General features: G+C 41.2%; 1 protein-coding gene and 1 long non-coding RNA gene across 3 annotated transcripts; one reads left to right on the forward strand and one right to left on the reverse strand.

Annotated features, from left to right (window-relative positions):
• The first annotated feature begins 6,166 nt into the window (after positions 1-6,166).
• Positions 6,167-18,213, forward strand: LOC110486005 (COMM domain-containing protein 1). Of its 2 annotated transcripts, XM_021557285.2 has the most exons (4): positions 6,167-6,384; positions 7,190-7,477; positions 16,687-16,803; positions 17,362-18,213. In XM_021557285.2, exons 1-3 carry the CDS (start codon positions 6,211-6,213, stop codon positions 16,792-16,794), a joined length of 570 nt encoding a protein of 189 aa, XP_021412960.2. In that variant the 5' UTR covers positions 6,167-6,210; the 3' UTR covers positions 16,795-16,803; positions 17,362-18,213. The 2 variants fall into 2 exon arrangements, with proteins under 2 accessions (XP_021412960.2, XP_021412956.2); XM_021557281.2 differs by having other exon boundaries at positions 6,168-6,384; positions 16,687-18,213.
• On the reverse strand, positions 7,159-18,388 carry LOC118938243. Its single transcript, XR_005035504.1, has 3 exons — positions 18,279-18,388; positions 14,158-14,362; positions 7,159-7,469 (listed from the first exon to the last, which is right to left on the reverse strand). It is a non-coding gene; the product is annotated as an uncharacterized LOC118938243 (long non-coding RNA).
• Between the last annotated feature and the right edge of the window lie 152 nt (positions 18,389-18,540).

Raw genomic sequence — 18,540 nt, forward strand, 5'->3', positions numbered from 1 at the left:
CTGATGAAAAAGGCTATCATGTGTTTCCCACGTTGCAAATGCCTCGGACAAAAAGCACTTTACCAAACACAGTGACGAATTGAGGTGCAAGGTTAGAAACCATCTCACCTGGGTAACCAACATCCCCACCGTTTGGTTCTTGAAGACCTTGCCCTCGTACCTGGAGCTCTTAAATTGAGGACTGTTGTCATTCTCATCCAGGAGGGTGACGTTCACATCAGCCAACGCAACGTGGTTAGGTGGGTCGTTTTCCCGTGCTTCAATCTACATATTAAATATGAAGATTGAAGCACGGGAAAACGACATCAAATTTTGATGTATGGAAGATATGGGAAGGTGTTCAACAGCATACCATCTGACGTGTGCACTGCCCATTGTGACAGACTAATTGATAAGATACGTTTTATTAGACGGTACAGGGCACTGCCAAGTGCCATTAGACCTGGTTTGCAACTTTTTAGACATATTTACAGGTTCCTTTCTGATTTAAAAGTTGTGATTATGTCTGCTGCTAAATGGATAAAAGTTGGTCTAAGTACTGCTGTGTTTCAGAGTGTCTGACCTGAAAGATGAAGTTCCCAACAGTCTCCCTGTCCAGGTCAGCTGAACTTTTCACTATGACAGTTCTTGTTACTGTACAAGTTTCTAGTCCCGTTTATTGGTGACATTAAACTACATATTCAATAAAAACGGAATGGAGATGAGGTTATTATGAAACAATGTGATTTGAGAAATCGAGACGGACCACCTTCTGACACTGTAACAGAGTGTAATTGTAAACCGTCTATAAATAGACCATCGTTGACGTAATCATTGAACTTTGAGCTTGTATAAATCACAGCAGGTGTGATACACACAAAGATACACAGTAGTTATTGTCACGTGTGCTCCCTCTCCGGTCTCTAGGTCACCAGGATGCTCATAATGGCGCACACCTGTCACCATCGTTACACGCATAATGACACTCACCTGGACTCCATCTCCTTGATTACCTGCCCTTTCTATGTCTCTGCCTTTGGTTTCTTCCCCAGTCGTCATTGTTCCTGTTTCATGTCAGTGCGCTCTTTGTGTTTCTTGTTTTGTTTAATTATTTAAATGTGTTCACTCCCTGAACTTACTTCCCGACTCTCAGCGTACATCGTTACAGTTATAAACTACTGCTTGTGAAAAAGGGAATTCAATTGATATGAGAATAAATATGTGAAACTCTTTAAATGTATAACGGCTCTCGTTTGTTGAATGAAGAGTGGACCAAGACGCAGCGTGGAAAGTATTCATGATTTTAATATTCAAAAAACACTCAAACAAAATAACAAATGTGAAAACGAAAAGCACACAGTTCTGTCAGGCACAGACACTAAGCAGAAAACAAGATCCCACAAAGAAAATGACAACTTATATATGATCCCCAATCAGAGACAATGATAGACAGCTACCTCTGATTGGGAACCACACTCGGCCAAAAACAAAGAAATAGAAAACAGACTTTTCCACCAGAGTCACACCCTGACCTAACAAAACATAGAGAATAATAAGGATCTCTAAGGTCAGGGCGTGACAAAATGAATGTAAACGTGTCGTTTTCTGCAATATACAGTGTAATGAGATGATTTTGAATTAAACACACATTTTGAATATGAGAAACTTTAATAAATGCATTGGAATAGAAACCAAGTTAAAGAAGCTAATTCTCTATTTCTCTTCATTACATATCTCCCTATAGCATCCCACACCTGGGAACTATAACACAGGCACAATCAAGGAACTACAGTATGTTCTGACTGGTCAATAGTTCTCAGTGCTATCTTTAAGCGAAGAGAATAAAGAGTGGGAAATAGATGGGTCGATTTAATGTATGCTTTCTTTGATCGCTAAGGCACTAATGGTGACTTATTCCCTTTTATCAACAGTTGGCTTGTGATTTCTAACAAATTCACATTCTGAATGAATGCTTCATAATGAGTCTACGTTGACACTTTGTACCAGTTTGTAAAACTTTTGTACCAGCTGGTAAAACCATTTTACTCATCTCTTTCTGCATTCAACAAACGTCTTAACTATAAGGTGTGGCGTCGGTTTGTGGTTTGCTTTGCTTTATCTTGGCCAGGTCGCAGTTATAAATGAGAACTTGTTCTCAACTGGCCTACCTGGTTAAATAAAGGTGGGGAAAAAATGGTCTTACTTTTTTAATCAGCTTTTTATCTGAGCAATTTACCGTAGGGCTCTATTCAATCTGTGTCGCTGAAGAGTTACAGATTGCGAGATAGAAATGTAAAGGTAATTTCCCATTGAGACCACATATGCCGAGTTTACCGTGAACGCGCGGTCTCCGCTGAAATTTGCCCTCAAATTTCGATCATGCTGTAACGCTGAACTAAGCCGATATGAATTTAATAGAGCCCTTTAGTCATTTGAATCTAAACAAGAAGCTGTTTAACCATTTAGAACAGAGCTGTTACAAGACTGGGGAAATTTGATAAACTATTGGCCTTGGTTTTACAGAAAATCAACTATGTACAGTTGCATTAGTGAAAGAGAATTACGATTATTAAAGGGCAATCTGTGGTTCAAATAATAACAAACTGGGTACCCCACTACTGTTTGGTAAAAACCCGAGGGATAGGACTGAAGAAATGTAACCACCCTGAAATTAATAGACAGTAGAAATTCATAGACAATAGATAACAAATATTCTATTTCATGTAAAATAGTTACAAAAAATACCTTGAGACATCACATTAAGCCCAGTACAACATATGGAACAAATTAATTTCTTGTACAAATGTTTCTAATCCTTGGGCATCCTAAAGGTCTAGCTAGGGGAATCCCCCTTGGGATTTAGGTAAATAAAAGGCCTTTGAAAAAATATGTATTGCAATGATAACCAAAAGTGACAAAAAAGTTTGCAGACATTTCACTGAACCGTTAACATATAATTTACAAGAGTATATCATTTGACTTGGATACACCTATCGAAAAGCTTCATCTAAAATGTAAGGTTGTATTACTCCATACTTATATTTTTGATGTCATTTGAGTCTTTGTAAACAAACCATGTATACCTTCAACATATCACAGTTATTTTGAGAAGCGGTTTGGACCTATTGGCTTAGCCCAACTGTTTTGGGTGTTGGACCAACAGTCTTGTTGGAACAGGTTCTGTATTCTGTTCCAACCCTGTTCCAAACCAGGAACAAGTTATGTATTCTGTTCCAAACCAGGAACAAGTTATGTATTCTGTTCCAAACCAGGAACTGGTTCTGTATTCTGTTCCAAACCTGTTCCAAACCAGGAACAAGTTCTGTATTCTGTTCCAAACCAGGAACAGGTTCTGTATTCTGTTCCAAACCAGGTAACTGGGCTGTGTTGTAGTTTTCTTTAGACTAGAAGTATAGAGGTTGATTATAATCTATAAGAAATCTACACATATTAAAAAGTGATTGTATGTTGAAATAAATCCTTTTGAATAAAACAATTACTTTATTCTAAATAATTGTTTAAAAAGTTACTTAGGGTTAAGGGTCACTGCTGTAGCTACAGTGTAACAATAATGAGTAATTACAATAGTATTGCACAGTAAACTTACTCACAGGAGCACCGCAATAAATGATGTCCACGGTTATTTTCCCAATTCATCCTGTAAGAAGAAGTAGCACAACTCTTTTGACTCTCTTTGCCCCAGTCTACAGAATGACACAGCATCGCCTCTCCGGCCGAGGCTTATGGGAGTCTCTGTTCTCAGGGATACTGACAGAAACATGACTCTGTGTCCGCATGTTTCCTTTGCTCTTACGAGGCATTGAGTCATGTGGCATGTCAATCACAGACTCCCTTGATGGTGTTGGCCTGGGACTCTTGATGTTGATGGCCCCTTGATGTTGACCCGGTCAGGTTGGCTGACAGCTGGTTGATAAATGGTGGTGTGGCTTCGAGCTGGAGTTTCTTGCCGCTTGACTGCTTTGACAAACATAATCGGTCTGGGCACCAGGTACCCAGCTTGCCTTAGCAGCTCCCCCAGCTCCAGATTACAGATGAGCCTGACCAAATCCCTAATGATCCGATAGGTCTTCTGGCGATCAAAGGTCCTCACATCCTCATGTTGGGTCGGGGTGAAGGTTGATGATGATACAGTCCATACTGCTGTCATCATGGTGTTCTTCGTAGTTCTGCGTAACGTATGATGGCAAGTCATCTGCCCCTGGGGTATTCAGGTTGCCCATCTCATAGTACGGAAAGTTCTGGTTGGGAAGCAGTTGCCAACAGTAGCCGTCACACTCGAGTCGGTTATCGGAGCGATGGAAGCCGAACTCCTTCCTTTTGGGGGTGTACGGCGCCAGCAGGTCCCCATTGTTGTCGAATATGACGTAGTTATGGGAGAACCAGTGGAGCAGGTAAAGCCCATGCCTGGGCCAAGGCCTACCAGAGCCAGACGAGTTGAGGTGTCTCATTACATTTCATGTTTTAACGTTAACCTGAAAATATTGGAAGGAGGAGAGAGAGGAAAGAGGAGAGAGAGGAAAACAAAATGTTAGCCCTACTAATACATGACATGCCTGTCATACACAATATAGCTACACTACGTGACCAAAAGGTATACGGATACCTGCTCGTTGAACATCTCATAACAAATTCATGGGTATTAAATATGGAGTAGGTCCCCCTTTGCTGCTATAAAAGCCTCCACACTCTAGGTTTGTGTGCGGCTGCTTGGCCATGGAAACCCATTTCATGAAGCTCCTGACGAACAGTTCTTGTGCTGATGTTACTTCCAGAGGCAGTTCGGAACTCGTAGTGAGTGTTGCAACCGAGGACAGACAATTTTTACGCTCTTCAGCACTCGGCGGTCCCATTCTGTGAGCTTTACTTCTCGGCTGAGCCGTTGTTGGTCCAAGGCGTTTCCACTTCACAATAACAGCACTTACAGTTGACAGGGGCAGCTCTAGCAGGGCAGAAAATTAACGTACTGACTTGTTAGAAAGGTGACATCGTTGATAGTCACTGAGCTCTTCAATATGGCCATTCTACTGGCAATGTTTGTCTATGGAGAATGCATGCTGTGTGCTCGATTTTATACACCTGTCAGCAACGGGTTTGGCTGAAATAGCCAAATCAACTCATTTGAAGGGTTGTCCTATACTTTTGTATGTATTTCTATGTGAGAGTTCCACAACGTTGTCCACTACTGGATTGAGTGGACTGAAGCCAAATACCTGTTTCCTGATCCTGTCACAACCTATAACAACCTAATACAAACTAACCACTCTACCATCCTAATTTTCTGAGCCACAAACTCAACCTATTCTAGCCTCATTCTGCATGTAATGCTGCTCTCAAACTTCATAGTAGTTTATGATCGGAGTTGAAGAAATTGAGGTCAGTAGCTTGTGAACCTTTGTTTTATATTCAAACACTCAAAAATATTTTTTCAATTTTTTTGATTATTATTAGCTGATACATTAATTAATAAACTATAAAATAGGTGTTTGACGTTACAGATGCGATGTCAAATTGTAAAAACAGCCTGCTGTAACTGTTACTATGTTGCCATGAACACACACGCGCACGCACGTGCGCTCTCTCGCTCTCTTCCGCTCTCTCTCTCACACACACACACACTCATACATACTTCCCGGTACCTTTTTTATGAAGTAGATAGGGTTCTTGCTGTACCTATTCTGTGTCCTTCTAGTGAGTGTTTTACGGGTATTATTCTATAATTAAGTACAGTAATTAGGACTAACCTAATGCAATTGTCTTAAACCTAATTTATACCGTAAGTACACAATGCAAGACTGTACTTAGCTACACAAAATGTAGCAAACACGTGCAGTGACGCTATTTGTAACTTGAAGCTATTTCATTATCTCATGTCAAGACTCACCACTGTATTATTGATGTTAATAAATAGACATTAAAGACTGATTTTGAGACTGTTCAACAATTACTTGTCATGTTCTATTTAGTTTGGCAAAGGTTCACAAAGTCCAAAAAGAAATACTGTTTTCAACTATGCTATATTTTGGGTATTAATTATATAAGACAATGTGTTTTATCAACCTCACGTCGCTTTCAACGATGATTGGTGTGTGTGTATGGGTTTTCGAGGATATGTAGGCCAATCAGCGATTTATGTGCGTGAGTATGGTGAGAAAAACAACCAATGAGCGGGCATACACATGACAGGAGTCACGTGACCCGTGGGGCTGAAACATGGCAGATGTCGAAACAACCAAATCTTTGAACGGTTTGCTGAATGGAATAGCACAAATAGTGTATTATAATAATGCTGAAATAACAGAGGAACTTTTGAAAAATGAACTTTATCCAGACTTAACGCAGGAGGAGTTTCGCGCGATGCATGAAAAGATGAAAGGTCTTTTAAAGGTACCGTCAACTTTGCATTTGGATATCATTCTCACCTGATTCATCTTGTGTTGATTGAGAAACGTAACCAGCTACATTATTATGGGGTTAGGCAATAGGTAACAAATAGTTACATGTTTCAAATGCTCAACCTCGTCCTGCAGCCCATATGCCCGAACCCTGTTTCTCTATTGTCTTTCTTTAATTGTCTGTGTCTGTAAAATCTTACCAAAACAAAGCTTTCAGCTCAATCAGTTAATTGAATTTGTACACGTGGCATTGTAAATACATTGCTAGCATAGGGTGTGTGGATTCATTCATGTTGACAACTTCATTCATGCTGAGAACGGTGGTTTTCAATGATAGATCAGTTTGTCTTCCCTACAGGCTGATATTTACATGTCACTAGATGGCAGCACTAGAACACCTGTGTAAACATGTCAACTTCCCTTTGTCCTTGTTTTTTATTTTTTTTATTTAACCTTTTATGTAACTAGACAAGTCAGTTAAGAACATTCTTATTTACAATGAAGGCCTACCAAAAATGCAGAAGATCTCCTGCCAGGACGGGGGCTGGGATAATAAATTAAATATAGGACAAAACGGCAAGAGACAACACTACATACAAGAGACAACACTACATAAAAAGAGACCTAAGACAACAACATCACGGCAAGGCAGCAACACCGCATGGTAGCAACTTGATGTGGAGATGACATTGTGTCTACATTTCTGTCTTGACCAGGCCAAGATAATACAACAAGAAAAACATCAACCTCTTTGTTAGACTAACAAATCTCTGCTTGTTTTCTTCTCCCCTTCTCAGTCCATTGCCGCTGCAAACATGGACCAGGCCCAGCTGGAAGCCTTCCTGACTGCCCAGACCAGGAAGCAAGGCACGGGGAGTGTGAGCGCCGAGCAGGCGGCCGCCCTCTCCCGGTTCTGGAAGAGCCATCGGGCCCGGGTGAGGGAGAGCCTGCTGGGCCAGAGCCGCTGGGAGCCCGGCCTGAAGGGCCTCACCTGGAGAGTGGACCTCCAGACCTCAGCCAGCAGAGGGGGTGCCGCCAACATTCCCGTGGCCCTGGTGGAGCTGGAACTGGGCAGGGCTGGAAAGGTGAGAGGGGAGTTGGGGTGGGGGGAGAGAAAAAGGCCCACACTCTAAAATACCAGTCACACACTCTAAAATACCAGTCACACTGACTGTACAAGCACATTACATGGCTGCCTGCAATTAGACCAATATTATATGTTTTGATTCCCAAATTGTGCTTTCAGACATAGTAATTTATGCAAATCAACAGGCTTTCTGCTCTGGACTTGTTCCATAATGTGCCCCAGGTAGGTGGAATTTGCACATTTTGATTTTAAACCATCTAATTAGTCCTAAAGTTAAATCTCCACCCACCCGGGCCACCGGGTTGAACCTCTAAGAAATCTAATGTGAATATAATGCAGGACTATGCAAGCTATGAGGAAGCTGAAGAGCACATGTCATTCAGAACACATCAGTGGCTTTGTTCTCACCTTCCTCTTTCCTGCTTTAGCAGTATATTTATTGCATTGTCACAGTTCCACATTTGTGTCTGATATACCAGCACTACATACACTAGTCTGCCTTTAACCTGTTAGTCCTCAGACCTAACACATACAGTTGAAGTTGGAAGTTCAGCACATTTAAACTCGGTTTTTCACATTTCCTGACATTTAATCCTAGTAAACATTCCATGTCTTAGGTCAATTAGGATCACCACTTTATTTTAAGAATATGAAATGTCAGAATAATAGTAGAGAATGGTTTATTTCAGATTTTATTTCTTTCATCACATTCCCAGTGGGTCAGAAGTTTACATACACTCAATTAGTATTTGGTAGCATTGCCTTGGGTGAATTTTGGCCCATTCCTCCTGACAGAGCTGGTGTAACTGAGTCAGGTTTCTAGGCCTCCTTGCTCGCACATGCTTTTTCAGTTCTGCCCACAAATTTCCTATGGGATTGAGGTCAGGGCTTTGTGATGGCCACTCCAATACATTGACTTTGTTGTCCTTAAGCCATTTTGCCACAACTTTGGAAGTATGCTTGTGGTCATTGTCCATTTGGATGATCCATTTGCGACCAAGCTTTAACGCCCTGACTGATGTCTTGATGTTGCTTCAATATATCCACATCATTTTCCTTCCTCGTGATGCCATCTATTTTGTGAAGTACACCAGTCCCTTCTGCAGCAAAGCACCCCCACAACATGATGCTGCCACCCCCGTGCTTCACATTTAGGATGGTGTTCTTCAGCTTGCAAGCCTCCCCCTTTTTCCTCCAAACATAACGATGGTCATTATGGCCAAACAGTTCTATTTTTGTTTCATTAGAACAGAGGACATTTCTACAAAATGTATGATCTTTGTCCCCATGTGCAGTTGCAAACCGTAGTCTGGCTTTTTTATGGAGTTTTGGAGCAGTGGCTTCTTCCTTGCTGAGCGGCCTTTCAGGTTATGTCGATATAGTACTTGTTTTACTGTGGATATAGATACTTTTGTACCTGTTTCCTCCAGCATCTTCACAAGGTCCTTTGCAGTTGTTCTGGGATTGATTTGCACAGACAGAGCGCGTCTCCTTCCTGAACGGTATGACGGCTGCGTGTTCCCATGGTGTTTATACTTGTGTACTATTGTTTGTACAGATGAACGTCGTACCTTCAGGCATTTGGAAATTGCTCCCAAGGATGAACCAGACTTGTGGAGATCAACAACAAAAATTCTGAGGTCTTGGCTAAATTATTTTTCTCATGAGTTCAAGCAGAGGCACTGAGTTTGAAGGTAGGCCTTGAAATACATCCACAGGTACACCTCCAGTTGACTCAAATGATGTCAATTAGCCTATCAGAAGCTTCTAAAGCCATGACATCATTTTCTGGAATTTTCCGAGCTGTTTAACGCACAGTCAACTTAGTGTATGCAAACTTCTGACCCACTGGAATTTTAATACAGTGAAATAATCTGTCTGCAAACAATTTTTGGAAAAGTGAATTGTGTCATGCACAAGGTAGATGTCCTAACCGACTTGCCAAAACTATAGTTTGTTAACAAGAAATTTGAGGAGTGTTTGAAAAACGAGTTAATGGCTCCAACCTAAGTGTATGTAAACTTCTGACTTCAACTGTATCTATAAGCTATATGCCAAATGTTGATTGGCTTTGGTTTGGTCATAGATCAGAAGGAAAAATATTTTCCCTTGTTTGGTTTGTCAAACCGCTATGGACGCCACCGCCCAGAAGTACACATGGATATTCCTTGCACGTCTGAGAGGGGGAAAAATATTTTGAAGGGTATGGCACCCTATTCCCTATAGGGTATTACTTTTGGCCAGAGGGAATACGGTGCCATTTGGGACGCACTACAAGTCAACTGACAGACCCCAGCTGAAGCCACCACCACGGAGGTTACAGGTCTGGGGTCAGCTTGCCCCACTCCTGTCCTCATCTTAATCACCAACGGCCAAAGCACCAACCTGACTCTATTCCAGCTGTTGGACGACGTCTTATCTGCATGACTGAGCTACATCCATCCTATGGTTGGTTAATTTGTCCCGCTAATGCTTTTATAGCCTTGACTCTCTAGAGCAGGGCTGCCCAACCCTCTTCCTGGAGATCTGTAGGTTTTCAGTCCAACCCCAATTAAGCATATCTGATTCAGCTAGTTAAGGTCTTGTTGAGCAGCTAATTAGTATAATCAGGTGTGTTAAATTAGGGTTGGACTCCAGGAAGAGGGTTGGGCAGCCCTGGTCTAGAGTCAACTGCTTAAAAAGGCTATATAGAACTTTTGCTTCGGAGGGTGCTCTAGAACCAAAAGGGGTCCGGCAGAAATATTGCCCAGAAATGACCTAATTTAACAGGAAAATGTATATGAACCATACAGAATACAATCCCGACAACATTTCAAATGGCTTCCTGTTCCTTTTGCATGTCTCATCTTCTAATAGACCGGAGTGGCCCACTTTCATTCAACACTGAATCGGTAGCTCCCTGTAGACTTGAGCTAAAATGGAGCACAGCTTCCACTCCCACTTATTTCAATAAACTTGGTATAGCCTAATAATGGGCTGGGTGGTGTCTGCTTCAGCTTTTATCTGGGGTCAAAAAAGATCTAATCTGATCCAATCACTTTCTTGCTGTATCCACAGCCATTGTTCCTTTTCATTGGGTACTAAAGCAGATTCACAGCTGATTTATGAAGACATCATTTGTACTAGGGTGAATAGAAGTGGTCTGTTGACATTTTGATTTGGCAGTGGGAGAGACTATTTTCCGCTTGCGAGAACTTTAACTAAGAATTCCCATGTGTGTACTTCTTACAATAACGTGCTAAATCAATAACCTCACTTTGTAATCTAGTAGCGTCGTTGTAACGTTTACAGCATGCAAACTAGAGGCCAACAGACAATTGGTAGTCTGTGTGGAGTAAGATTAGCAAGGTCACATGCAATGTTTCTACAGGTTAGTCGTCCCTCATCTATAAATCAAACAGTTGCACAAGTCTGAATTATGCAGAACAGGTTTTCTGATGAGGCCAATTGGGTTCTGTAACAGTTTGTAATTGAGTCAGTAATCGAAAGATTGCTGGATCGAATCCTTGAGCTGACTGTCGTTCTGCCCCAGAGCAAAGCAGTTTAACCCACTGTTCCCCGGGTACCGAGGACGTGGCCGCACCTCTCTGATTCAGAGGGGTTGGGCTAATGCGGAAGACGCATTCAGTTGTACAACTGACTAGGTATCCCCCTTTTTATAATTTGCCCAGTGATTGTTGTTAAAACATCCTCTATCCTACCCACACATACTATTATAAGTAACTGACTGTTTATCAGGTGCTGCGGAATAGTAAATTATGTTGGTTTTAGGGAAGTCCCCTGATGTCGTTGTTCAATAGATCTATTTACTTAGCTGATAGAAGCTACGTAAATTGCACCACTGATGGCTGTGCTCTCCCCTTTTGAGCATGACCACAGTACATGCTGTACATTCTATTGAGTTCTCAGAGCTCCAGAACTAAACCGGCTGTATGTGGGTAATGTATGAGGTTGTAGTTTTCATATAGCACATGTTCCTGTTCTGTAGGCACGAAACCTTATGAAACATTTCAAAATGGAGGTGCTACAGGATCTTGTCCAATAAGAACACATATTTGCTTTTCCCGTTGTAAAACATTTTGTCCTACTGAACACCATTAACTAAGCCCATCCAGGCGTTGGTCTTTTTTCATCTGGATGACAGCCTAAGCCTTAGTGCATTACATTTGGCAGACAGTGTTTTGCACCAGTGATCTGTGGAGCTGAGGAGCTCCCAGTTGACGTTTGATTTACAAGACAAGCTTGGATCGTTTGTCTCTGTCGTTAGGCTTTGCCTTTACCCACAGCGACCCAACCCAATCTCCATTACCTTGTGAAGTCAAAGACATAATGCACTAACAATATCAGGCAGAAAAAATGTTGATTGAATCCCTATGACCAAATTGTTTTTGACCAAAGTGTCTAAAGGGAAGGTTTGTTCTTTCTGTGTGTGTGTGTGACAATTTCAAGAGTTAGGAAAGTGAAGAAATATGATAGGTATGAGGCATTCCAATTCCTGCCTCTAGATGAGAGCTGGCATGTAACATTAGACATCTTTAATTGGAGGGTGGAGAGTCAAAAGACATGGAAAGAAGAGGATGATTTATTACACATTATCTCCCTGTCCTATTTTCTCAGGATGTTGGCTTAACTGTTCTTACATGTCGATGTGTTTACCTACATGTCAATCATTGGCAAACATAGAAGGCATGACCAATTCTTCTCTCCACACAGGTGATTTCTCAGAGGACTGCACAGTGAAATCTTAAATTACATTTTTTCTGCTTGTCTTCTCTCACAACAAACAGAAGAATGATGGATCTCGATAACAGTAATGGGAGCACACTTGTATTCCCAGGGTATCCAGCCTAGTCTCATAGACTAGCCGTAGCATAGTAAATGTAAATCCGGCCCACTCAAATTAGTATGATATTTTACGTTTGTTATGGTTACATAAGACCGATGGTTCCATAAGAATCTCATCATGACCAATTTTAGCTAATTAGCAACTTTAACTACTTGCTACTAACCCTTCCCCTAACCCTACCCTTAAGTTTAACAGTTAGGTTAAAGGGTTAACCCTAACCGCTAGCCTAGTTAACGTGAGCAAATGTTAGCCACCTTGCTAGAATTCGTAACATATCATATGTTTTGCAAAGTCTTAACATATTGTACGTTTACAAAATTGTAACATTGTACTTTTAGCAAATTCGTAACATAATACGAATTGTAATTCTAACATATCATACGAAATGGGTGTTGGACACCCACAAATGAATATGTACCATACAAAACGTAACATATCATACCAATTGGGAGTGTATCGGATTTACATACAGAATAATAAGAAATGCTCTGAGACCAGGTTGGGGTATCATATCTCACGATAGGCCCCAGCTCTGTTTTGGCCAGCGCTCTCGTTATCTCATGTCTTATTGTTTTTCCAGTAAACAAATACATTAGCGTGCCGCTCGATCCTGGGCGTGACCCTTTGAGTGCATTAAATTAGTTCTCTAATATATGATGACAGATCCGGTAGACTCATAGGTGCCTCCAATACGGAAGAAACGAATGGGTGTAGCAACAGTGAGGCAGCATTCTAAAGCTGTGTGCATCCCAAATGGCCCCGTATTCCCTACATAGTGCACTACTTTTGATCAGCGCCTATGGCCCTCAAAAATAGTTCACTTTTTTTTAAGGAATAGATTGCCTAACTTGAGACACAGCCAAACTTGCGAAACTACTGTATTCAGACGTAAGGAGTGGTTGGTGGTTATTGGCTATGCACACAATGGTGACGGAAGATAGATTTGGATAGGCCTACTGTTGTCTTTTGGTTGACCTGTAGTGTGTCTAAAATGCAATTTGTATTCAGTGTCTTCTGAATCCTTTTGTATTACAAATGTTAGTCGCCTGTCAGTGTTTAGCAAACCATTGTCTCGGTTAATTGTGCCAGGTATGCTGTGTAGGCCTATATAGCATATCATTCTGTTTATTGTGCTGTTAAGTGTGTAGGCGCAACATAAACACATGCATACTATTAATGCTCTCTCAGAGAACTTAAACACTTTTTTAGAGTGCATCGATGGTTTGCAACGTAGTTCATTCTCAATGCTTTTTCCCTCCACACATGGCTATCATAAGAGCACATACTTAACCAAACAGGATAAACACTTGTATCATTCAACATACAGTATCAGGAATGTCTTCACTAGTAACCAAACAGGACCTACCTAAACGCTGAAATAAATCACTCTCTACTATTATTCTGACATTTCACATTCTTAAAATAAAGTGGTGATCCTAACTGACCTAAGACAAGGAATTTTTACTAGGATTAAATGTCAGGAATTGTGAAACACGTGAGTTTAAATGTATTTGGCTAAGGTGTATGTAAACTTCCGACTTCAAGTGTACATATTACCTCGACTCGTGCCCCCGCACACAGACATTGACTTTGTACCGCTACCCCCTGTATAAAGCCCCTCTGTTATTTACTGCTGCTCTTTTAATTTTTTGTTATTCTTCTATTAGTTTTTTAAATGTATTTTCTTAAATCGGCATTGTTGGTTAAGGGCTTGTAGTAAGCATTTCACTAAGATCTTCCTTCACCTGTTGTATTTGGCGCATGTGACAAATACAATTTGATTTGAAAACATTTGCTACGTTGTACACTAATGAATATACACCCCTGGTTACCTGTGTTTTGCCATGTCCAGCCGAACGGGCATGTGGCACTGTGTGGATGTGGGTCACTGTGGGGTCAAGCCCATTGAGAACGTGTACAGGTGATCAGTTGCCGGTGCAACTGGTGTCAGCAGTCGCTCCAGTGCCATGTCCCTCAGATCTGTGACAGTCTGCCGCTCCCCTGGTACTGAGAATGAGGCCAGCAGAGCAGCACGCCCTTGAAGACAAGATACCACTTAGTTGAAGTCTACTATGCTGTTGTATTAGAGGAGTTGTACATAAATTCAGTTGCTGCTGCTATGGTGAATCTACTTTTCCACCTGAGAGTAGAGGAAGATTAGGATTGAGGTGTGCCTCATATGGTACTTAGTTGACAATTTAGTAGGCTAAACACTAAATGTAATGGTATTGAGGCTAATGAGGAGCACTTATACAGTAACTGTTTTGCAGCCTAATAAAAGTAAATTATTATAGGTGTTCAGGGCAAGCCTATGCAATGAGATTACACAGAGTAACTTCATCAAGTCCTACTCACTTATTTTATTTATTTAACCTTTTAACTAGGCAAGTCAGTTAAGAACAAATTCTTATTTACAATGACGGCCTACACCGGATGACGCTGGGCCAATTGTGCGCCGCCCTATGGGACTCCCAATCACGACCGGTTGTGATACAGCCTGGATTCACTAAGCTACAATGTTTGTGTTTTATAGTTTTGAGTGACAGTTGAACAATGCGCATGGCATTCCATTAAGCCGAGGTGGATGGACAGCTTCAAGAGGGTCCTCTCTCTCGCCAACCGAAATGAACACTGTATCGTCCCGGGCAACAGACACGCTTCAAACCCTGTGCTTCAATCAAACAAATGACGGTGGAAAGAAATAGGGCAGCGGTAGCCAGTAACCAGGCAACTGTTCTTTAAGAGCAGTGATGGGGCCCTTGTGTAGTGATGTCCACTCTCGGGAACAATCAGACTAACAAAGACATGGCCAGATGGAGGGTCTTGTGTCCTATTGTGGCCACCCAGGGACGTTCATGAATTTTTCAGTGGCATGTAATAAAGATGCTACACATCATAGAAATGGGTGAGTAGATGGGCCAATCACACGATCTGCACACGGTCTGTGTACACTGCTACTCATTTGAAAATATACTCTGACTCAAATATCCCAAAATGTTGTGCATGTCAGCAACCAACTTTTCAAGATGTATAACTTTCAAAATAGAGAGATACTGAAATACAACTGCAAGTTATACTTTTTGAAAACTTGATTACTGACAAACTATTTTGGGACTATATCAATAGTGGATTAATGAAAAATACCTAAATCTAGTTTTTAGGGTGGAGTTTTCCTTTAAGGGCAGGTGCTATAGTTGCTCTCCTGGCTTAACTTCACTGTTCTGGGACCAGCTTCCATTATCTAGTCCTAACTGTGACCATTATGAGTTAACATGATGTTATGTGGCATCATGTTTAAGACTCAAAGGTAGCTCTTCAAGGGGTATGGATGTCCTTGGACAGTCAACTGTTTATTTTTAAGATGTCTCTTTTTCCCCTCATTTGTCCTTCATCCCTTGTGCCTGTCGTCATCTCTCTTTGATGGCACTCTGGTTAAAGGTCACATTCTCACTAGTGATATTGGAGGCTATTTTTTTTAAAAATGTCTCTGAGGGTAAGCGGGAATGAAAGTGAAAGTTAAGGGACCCTGTTATAAGTGGGGGAAACTCATGGCTGTGCTACAGGCAAAGTGTCGCTATATTTAGGCCAACTGTTGCCTTTTTATTTGTCAGAAAGTGACGCTTCCTGTACATCTAGGTCATCGGGCGCACCGCTTAACAGTCTTCTGAAATCTTCGTCCACTGTATTAGTTTCTTGGAAACGCGCTAAAAATACATTTCTTGAATAAGCATAATTTATAAACCTTTTTATAAAAAAATATTTTAAATGTAGAAGCATTTATAATGGTTTATTAATGAATGTTTATTTCGATTAGTCCTTTTTAGTTTGTTGTCCATTGGAAAGAGAAAGAACAAGTGTTTGGTCCTAACTGAATGTGTCTGGACCACATCCTGGTCCTAGGCTCCTCAACTTTCTGACCCCGTTTTCACACACACCTCCTTCCTGTAGCACAAAGTGTTGAATAAGCTTTCGAAAGGTTCAATGGAGGTCACAAACTGACTTAGATCTCAGGTCCCATCTTTAGCACCACTGCATAACAGTCTAGTTCTTACAGCTCTTTGATGTCATTCAGTGGATGTTTATAGGAGTTTCCTAATCTGACCTTTGCTCCCACTTTGTCTGAGAGCCCGGACCTTAAAATAGGACTTGATGTGAACTTCTCCCTCTGCTGTAAAGTTGAAAGGTTCCTATTATCACAATGTTTCTGATGTCGCGTCATTTGAGCTACATCCCTCAACCAATCATCCATGAAGTATGCTCTACTGCCTGTTGTCTTGTTCTTAGTATACTGTCCCTATTTTGCCGTTCCCTTCTCCTTCCCCCATCCCTTTCACTCTTCTCCATTCTTGTTTTCCTTCCAGGACTCAGACTTTGTGTGTCTGGAGTTTGACGAGGCGAAGGTGAACCAAGTGTTGAAGAAGATGGCTGAGATCCAGGAGAGCATCAACACCATCGTACACCGCAGCTAGGATCTAAATGTGTGTGTGAGTGATAAAGAGAGGAACGTCCCCATTCTATTTTTTGTATTTTCTTGTCATTTCCCTTCATTCTATGACTTGGACAGAAAACATTAGCCTGCCACATCAGACAGGACAAATATGCCTTATGATGTATCTTTAAACTTGTATTTACTGTACACACTGGCTAGTTAATTTCTTAGTAAGTCCTATCTGTTTAATCTAACATTGGCCTTATTTTCTCCAAAGGGGATATTGTTCTATCACTGCTAGAGGAGAAAACATGCTGTTTTCTTTTTTTTTGTGTCCGGGAAGGAAGACTTCTTTTCACGTACAGAACCTACACTACTGTTATGCTTGATTTTACAATTAGTGCAATGTCCATTTTGTATGTACCCTTTGCCATTCCAGACAGTGACACGTTGATATTTTCAGTTTAAGCCTAGTAAACTTAACATCCCCTTGCTTAATGTTGGGCAGACAACTTGTACAATATCGTTGTTCCCAAATGAGCTGCTTCTTTCCACACTATTACTGTCACCATCATGAATTTCCTTCTGGGGGAAATGTGCTTCACAGCTCCTTGAAACATTCTGACTGCCTGACCTGGTCTAGACTTTCAACACTGGGCACAGGCCAGGGGTGTAGGACATTGGGTGAGGTGAGACATTCACAACATTGCAAATAGAACGGACAAGATTTGCTATTCTACATGACAGGCAAGACTATCTGTTCTACGTACAACATATTCAGGGAGTTATTTTGCATGGTTGCACCATCCTGGACAGGCCTACGTGCTGTCCCAATTGGCCCAATGGCTTACATATCCTTATTTTTCTTGTCTCATTTATTTTGGGTTGATTTGAAAGACTTGATTTGTTGAAAAGTAAAAAATTATGGAAATGTATCTGGTCCTTCAAACTGTCAGTGATCATGAAAGAGAAAAAAAACCTAACATTTATTCATCCATAGTAATGTCATAAAGATTCATTTGTACAGTGAAGGATAGAGCTGGGACTATAAAACAATCAATACCGAACCAACCATTTTTATCTAGGACATTTGACTGATATTGACGATAAGTAGCCTTTACTAGAGGAATGTGTAGTTTGAAAAACTTAATTAAGTCTGCTAATATGCGTTATTTCTAACTGGATAATTGATAGCTGCAACATTCAAGGTAGTTTTAAGGGTAATACAAAAGAAGTAACTGGTGCACATTCATGTTATCGATTTATCGTTCAGTTGGTCGTTATTGTGATAATTCAGTCAATTTATGGATTTTTGTCCATATCGCCCAGCTCTAATGAAGGTTCATGTCATCTTGTTACCCCCATCTGCAGAATGGGATATCAACCCACCGTAACAGGCTACCAAGCTAAACACTTTGGACCAGGTATAATTGGAAAAAAATTAAACTAACAAAATGTATCAACGCCTGCTTTTCATTTTGTCTTTGTAATTTAATAAAACAGAGTTTAAAAGGACCTCATCACCTCTTTCTGCGTTGTCCACATTCCAAGAACCATAGGTCCTCGAATCTTCCTGCTCAAAGTCTGGACGGAAGCGATAGTGTTACTGTTTGACAACCAAGCCGACTTGCACTGACTGGCACTGTTGCCTCTGAAATGAGGAGTGGAGGAGGGGTGGCTGGCTTCCTGACGACAGGGGGGAAGAGAATGACACTCGGGGCTTTGATAAGGTGGGGGAAGTTGATTCATACACACCCTTTGCGTACCACCACCATTGACAGGGAGC

The sequence above is a fragment of the Oncorhynchus mykiss genome, chromosome 13 (genome assembly GCF_013265735.2).
Source record: "Oncorhynchus mykiss isolate Arlee chromosome 13, USDA_OmykA_1.1, whole genome shotgun sequence".
Lineage (NCBI taxonomy): Eukaryota > Metazoa > Chordata > Actinopteri > Salmoniformes > Salmonidae > Oncorhynchus > Oncorhynchus mykiss.